The sequence below is a fragment of the Vitis vinifera genome, chromosome 19 (genome assembly GCF_030704535.1).
Source record: "Vitis vinifera cultivar Pinot Noir 40024 chromosome 19, ASM3070453v1".
Classification (NCBI taxonomy): Eukaryota; Viridiplantae; Streptophyta; class Magnoliopsida; order Vitales; family Vitaceae; genus Vitis; species Vitis vinifera.
The window spans coordinates 13,907,514-13,914,725 of NC_081823.1; the positions used below are offsets into that span (position 1 = coordinate 13,907,514).

General features: G+C 34.1%; 1 protein-coding gene across 1 annotated transcript; it reads left to right on the forward strand.

The window, feature by feature from the left end:
• Positions 1-2,174: 2,174 nt before the first annotated feature.
• On the forward strand, positions 2,175-6,976 carry LOC100245388 (cytochrome P450 CYP72A219). The gene is made up of 5 exons (XM_002270290.5): positions 2,175-2,546; positions 4,121-4,338; positions 4,973-5,217; positions 5,458-5,845; positions 6,380-6,976. The coding sequence occupies exons 1-5, from the start codon at positions 2,276-2,278 to the stop codon at positions 6,806-6,808; spliced, it is 1,551 nt and encodes a 516-aa protein (XP_002270326.1). The 5' UTR covers positions 2,175-2,275; the 3' UTR covers positions 6,809-6,976.
• The last annotated feature ends 236 nt before the right edge of the window (positions 6,977-7,212 follow it).

The following is a 7,212-nucleotide window of genomic DNA, read 5'->3' on the forward strand; positions in this document are numbered from 1 at the left end:
TTACATCATCATTTATCTTAACTCCTTTACCATTCTCTTTGATCATGGTTAATTGATCGTTACTACAAAACAATTTCAAACAAATTTAACTATAACAACCACAAAAAAATACATTAAAAAATATATTCTTTTACATATTTCTATTTTTCCTTACTAGTAATGTATCCAAGCTCCAATATGCCTCTTTGGATTTCTAACAACTTCAACAACATTGCGTTCAATCCTAAAAATTAAATCAAATCATTTAAGCCAATTTTTATAATGTGATTTCAAATATAATAAATCAAACATACTTTCACCACCACTACAAAATCCTCCCTAAATCTCTGTACATTTTAAATGGTCACAAATAGCATATCAATTATTTTCAATCTCCAATTATGGATCTAACCACATTATTTTTCATTAATGTGTTCAATCCATAAATCTAACAAAAAAACATGAAATATAATGGATACAATATTGTAAAACATATTATCAATACTCACATTTTTTTCCTTAATATAGAACTCGACAAATAATTACAACACAACCACCTTTTGATCAACAAAAAATTGTGTCCTTTTTAGTTTTCTTTCTCTTAGTACTACACATCTTCTTCATCTTCTTCGTCTTCCAGCTATGTCTTCAATTTAGGTCTTTAAACCACAAAATTTAGAAGTCGAAAACACCCCTTAAACAAAATATGAAATATGAAGAAAATACAAGGGTTATGGAGAGGAGAGAGGGGAGCGGTAATATCACACTCCTTACTTCAAAACCCGAAAAAAAAACCCCAAATATGAAAATTAAATATGGACATAAACAAAGGGGATATGAAGAAAAAACAAAATTTGAAAAGATGCCACCCGAAACGGCTACAATATCTCACCCGAAAACACCTAACAACACGAAAACATCCAACAATACACAAAGACAACTGAAAGCACTTGAAAATAACAGCCGATGGAGATGAGTGAAAAACACAAGTACCCGGAAAAGAGACGAGTATGGAGAAGAGAGGAAAATATTGGGAAACTCGACAAAAGAGGGAGAAAACAGAAACCCGACCTGGCTGTCGAGGATAAGTGGAAAAGATACCAAATTGGGGGGAGGGAACGGGAAATGAGTGAGAGAATAGGATGGGGAACAACAGCTACACAGCCGGCTATGGACGATGATGAGTGGAGATGAGAGCACGGGGACACAAGTGGGGGAAAAACGGGAAATGGGTGAGAGAATAGGATATATGGGGAACAATAGCTACACTAGATGACTATGGAGAATGATGAGTGGAAATGAGAGCACGGGGACACAACCAATTATGGAGGAGAAGGCGGTCGGCTATGGAGGAGAAGAGAGGGGAAAAACGGGAAAATGGGCTGAGAGGGGGAGAGAACAGGTACCCAGTTTTTTTTTTTCTTCATTTTTTCATTTTCATTTTTTCTTTTTCTTTTGGATGGCTGAGATTTAATCTCTTTCATTCAAAGACTCAAAAAAAAAAAAACAAGGCATGCTACCTCCCCCGGCACCATAGAATTTTCCATATATATATATATATATATATATATATATATATATATATATATATATATATATATATATATATATATATATATTACTAAATAATCTATAATAAATAAATTTAAATTTATTTATTTATGATATTAAAATTATTTAGTTTTTACCATGTTGAATTTAAATTTATAAATATAAAAATTATTCATTTTTGACCGGATTGAATTTAAAATTATGAAATATCAATTCATTAAAAAATATATGTTAAATATTTATCTAGTAAAAATCATTTGCCATAAATTGATATTGTAATTAAATTTGGTTTTTATTATGAATATAAGATTTGTACTAAAATATTATCATTTTTTTTTTCACAAATACATTAGACGGTTAAACATGATTTTTTTTACTATAAATAAAAATTTTATTCCTAAAAAACCTTTTTTATCATACAAAAATTATTACAACAATCTATTTATTTTATTTTATTTTATTTTATGCCATAAAATACAAGTCATGCCAAAAAAAATAATAATAATAATAACAAAAGGAGAATTTTTGTAGTTAATAATTGAGAAATTAAAGACTATCGAAGACTTTAAAAGGATGACATGTGTCCTTATCTCGAGGAAATTAAAGACTTATAGATTAGTCGGCCACTAATTCGTGGCCAATGAATCCGATAGGATAAGAAGTCGTGGGGCTACTCATCTAAATTGATTTTCTCAATTGTGAAGCAATTCACAGAGCACTCCTGGAAGTCTTTTCCAAACTGGAAATGGAGCTTATCTCAGTTGCAATTTCCTTTGCTTTTATTACTCTCCTAATATATGCATGGAGACTATTGAATTGGGTGTGGTTGAGACCAAAGAAGCTAGAAAGGTGTCTTCGGCAGCAAGGTATAACGGGAAATTCCTACAGATTGTTACATGGGGATGTTAGAGAGATGTTAAGGATGATTAGCGAAGCAAATTCAAGACCCATCAGCTTATCCGATGAGATCGTACAGCGAGTTCTCCCCTTCCATTATCATTCCCTCAAGAAATATGGTATAGCCGGTTTTCTGATTTTTTTTTTTTCCCTAATTGTCTTTCCTGAACCCTAATGATCTTTCCTGCCGTTTCTTCTTCTTCTTCTTCTTCTTCTTCTTCTTCTTCTTCTTCTTCTTCTTCTTTTGACTTTTCATAGTTAAACCAATGTTGAATTGCATATAGATAGCAATTGGAGCTCTTTCTTGATGCATATCCACAAGCTCAAACTTATGGCAGCTTAATCTGTTTCTCCTCAAAGTTGAATGGTATATAAAAGATCATTACCAGCATATTTATCAACCAATGTTGAATTGCATATAGATAGCAATTGGAGCTCTTTCTTGATGCATATCCACAAGCTCAAACTTATGGCAGCTTAATCTGTTTCTCCTCAAAGTTGAATGGTATATAAAACATCATTACCAGCATATTTATCATTATACATTTACTCTCATATTTACTATATAAAATTTTACTATTTGAAACTCAAATTTGTTGAAGCGATGTGATGCAAATGTGACTGAGAAAAGATAGTAATTGAGAACATATTTAAATGTTAATTTCATTTCCTTCCCTTCAGTTTCGGTAAAATACATCTAATTCAATATTAGTCTTAAATCTTACCCTTCTTCATTGTTATTTTCTTTCACCTCCATTTGGTATACCAAACATACCCTTAACTAACTTGGTTTAGTTATTTCACATCAAGGCTGCAACCAAAGAATCTAGGGGATTTTGGGAAGTAAAAATTGAATTTGGGCTAGCTTCGAACATAGTAACTACTTAGTTGTTTGAGCATGCCATATGGTATTGGCCGGAAGTGATTTGAACATGTTATATGGTAATGGTATTCTCTAGGCTGCAGCTGCTAGTGCCTCTTATTGAGAACCATTAAGAAACTTTACTTTAGCTTTACAAGTCTATTAACTGTTGGTTCCTGCTCAACACGTACCCTCTGGGCAGCTACTCCAGCCCCTCTGCTCTCCTATATTCTGTTTAAAAAAAGGCATGTCTGGATGTGTTTCGGACAGACCTCTCTAATGGCCAAGTTAGCTTAAAGGATTTTTACTGAATGAATTTTTGGGGAAGAAGTTACGTATCTCTAATTCTTGTTCCTCTGCTGTTATATAGGCTTTGACTTTGTGACCTCCTTTTGGCTATTATGACCTCTTTTTATGTTTTAATCTCATAGCATTGACCGATGGCACGTAATTTGCAAATCGCAAATTCTGCTATTGTGGCTTCTGTGGGCTTTCTTATAATTTGGATATGCTATTTTGGGGTCAATCTATTAGGAATAGTGCTACATAGTTATAGTTCATTTATATTTTCATCTAACCTTTGAATTGAGGAAAGGACTAATGAACACAGACACAGCCATGCCCGGATGGGTTAGATGGGAGCATCCGGCTTGACACTACTTGGGATGGGTTGCCTACCCGGCCATGCCCGGATGACCACATTAACCACATCTGTTATATAATTTTTACATATTTAAGGCTTCTTTAATTAATCAGAGGGCCTTGACTAGCCGGGTTCTTTAGATCCTCTTGTAACATTTCTATATCCAACAATGGCCATTAAAAATGCAGGTAAAAATTATTTTATATGGATGGGCCCAAAACCAGTGGTAAACATTATGGACCCTGAGTTGATAAGGGATGTTTTCTTGAGGTACAATGCCTTTCACAAACCAGCTCCGCACCCGCTTGGCAAGCTGCTGGCTACTGGTCTTGTTACATTGGAAGGTGAACAATGGACTAAACATAGAAAGATCATAAACCCAGCTTTCCATCTAGAAAAGTTGAAGGTAATTTTATGATGCTAATTTTCCAACCAAAAACGTGACCCTAATTCCCGTTCTTTCTTTATGTTTTTAGAAATTGTGAGAGCAGAATAATGGTTACATATTTACAAACGATATTTCCTCTGGGATTGAATTATATTTCCTTTATAAATACATTGAAGGATGAATATGTTTAACTTTTCGAGACCGTATTTTTTTGGTTATGCAGCCATACCTCAACTTGTCTGGTTTCCCTGCATAGCCCTCTTCTAATAGGAAAGAAAATAAATTTCTTAATGTTTTTCATAAGTTAATAAAGATATTACAATTTTACTGCCTCTGGAAATCTTTTTTATTATGCATGAGAACTTTTTTGCATGTGCATTTTTTGAAGTTTATAAGTTCTCCAGACAATAACCCAATGTGCAAATGTGAGGACTGACTATTCTTCATTCCACCTCTGCTCTGTCACTCTATAAATCCTAATCAAATCAAAATTTCTTTTCTAAGTTTATTGAAAATTTATGTCACAGTAAACCTGGTCAATCATTTTAAGCCAATTTAGAAACTCCAATGTTTAATAATATGCCATGTACCTTGAAATTAGATTCTGGGCTTTTAAATTTATTAATTATGTCTGGATTTGAATTTGTTATAGCACATGGTACCCGCATTCCAATTGAGTTGTGGTGACATGGTAAATAAATGGGAGAAGAAGCTCTCCAAGGACGGCTCATGTGAATTGGACATTTGGCCCGATCTTGAAAATTTGACAGGAGATGCGATTTCTAGAACAGCATTTGGTAGTAGCTATGAGGAAGGAAGAAGGATATTCCAACTCCAGAAAGAGCAAGCACATCTTGCAGTCAAGGTTTTCCGGTCAGTTTATATTCCTGGATGGAGGTAAGCAAAAAATATTTCAAGAAATGTGAAGCTCAGTACCATTACCAAAATTTCACACACATTGTTACATGTTAACTTCCATGTTACCCAAAAAAAAATCAATTAATGTCTGGATAGTTTCATCTTTGAAACACCGTAGATATTCTGAAAAATTGAACAAGTAAAAAGTCATTGCTGAAAATGCATTAGTTGCTTCCTGTATTTCATTGATCTTCATTTCCTAGGATTACTTCCAAGCAGGTTTGTTCCAACAAAGACAAACAAGAGAATAAGGCAAATTAGGAATGAACTCCATGCATTGTTAAAAGGCATCATCGAGAAAAGAGAGAAGGCAATGTTGGTTGGTGAAACTGCTAATGATGATTTATTAAGTCTACTAATGGAATCCAACTTCAGAGAAATGCAAGAACATGATGAGAGGAAAAATGTTGGAATGAGCATCGATGATGTCATTGAGGAGTGTAAGCTATTCTACTTTGCTGGCCAAGAGACTACCTCGGATTTACTTCTGTGGACAATGATTCTATTAAGCAAGCATTCAAATTGGCAAGCTCGTGCAAGAGAAGAGATTTTACAAGTTTTTGGCAATAAAAAACCAGATGGCAATGGCTTAAATCACCTCAAAATTGTGAGTATCAATCCAATATATATTGAGTTTAGTAACTCTTGTTGAAAATAATATATTACTTCTTTTTTTTTTTTTTTTCTATTTTCAATCTTGACGCAAAATATGTTTTGTTTCTGTATCTTTCTTGCTTTAATTGAAAGCTATATGCAAATACTTGGTATCCCCACTGGAATTTTTCTTTCCTTATCTAAGTGCACACTGCATCAGCACTGGCAAAAAAGAGGTGGACTTTACTGAAGAAGAAGTAGCGGGCTATTCCTTTCCTTGTATGAGATCTTTATTTGCTAGTTAGGTTGTTTTAAGTGTGTTGAAATCTTTATGCAAAGACTAACTTTTCAGGGGGTTCTTAGTTTTTATTCACCAGTTACTGTATGGTCCTATATGTACATGAAAGTATATGTCATGCAAAAATTTAAACAATCTCTTCCATAACTAGATTCGAAAAATTTCTTTCATAGTTTGATGTATGTTTCTTCGTGATTTAGTTTATTTCAATTATGAATTCTCATGATGAAACTATTTTCTATATTGCAGGTTACAATGATTTTTCATGAGGTCCTTAGGTTATATCCACCAGTATCTATGCTCATTCGAACTGTTTTTGTGGACAGCCAAGTGGGGCGATGGTATTTTCCAGTTGGATCGCATGTCGCTTTGCCAATCCTCCTAATTCACCATGATCATGAAATTTGGGGAGAGGATGCAAAAGAATTCAACCCCGAGAGATTTTCTGAAGGAGTTTCTAAGGCAACAAAGGGCGGCCAATTTGCCTTTTTTCCATTTGGTTATGGTCCTCGGGCGTGCATTGGACAAAATTTTGCAATGATGGAAGCAAAAATGGCTTTGGCAATGATCTTACAGCGTTTCTCATTTGAACTTTCCCCATCTTATGCTCATGCACCTTTTAATGTTATAACTGTACAACCCCAATATGGTGCACACCTGATTTTACATGGACTTTAGTGTCAGAGTTCCTGGTATCAGTAGCTGTTAATTAGCAAGACCTTTAAACCTAGCTAGTGTCGAATTTAAATTGTCCACGCTCCCTTTGTTGATCATGTATATGGTTTGTCTTGGAGATTGTATCAAGAATTTGATTGTATCAAAATTAGTGACTGTATTAGCTTGTAATTGGCAACATAGAAATCTTACTTACAACAACTGTATTTGGTATCATGACCGACAAGACCATCATTCTCATCCACCAGAATACACCTGAAAAAGTTCATCACAAAGGAAGTGTTACAATTACCAGGAAGAAACAAGGGCTTCTCTGTTGCTAACCTGAGCACCTAATTAATATAGGCTGCGAATAGAAGAAAGGGAAAAATGGCTCCAACTCTACTAAAAGCACCATAACAAAATTA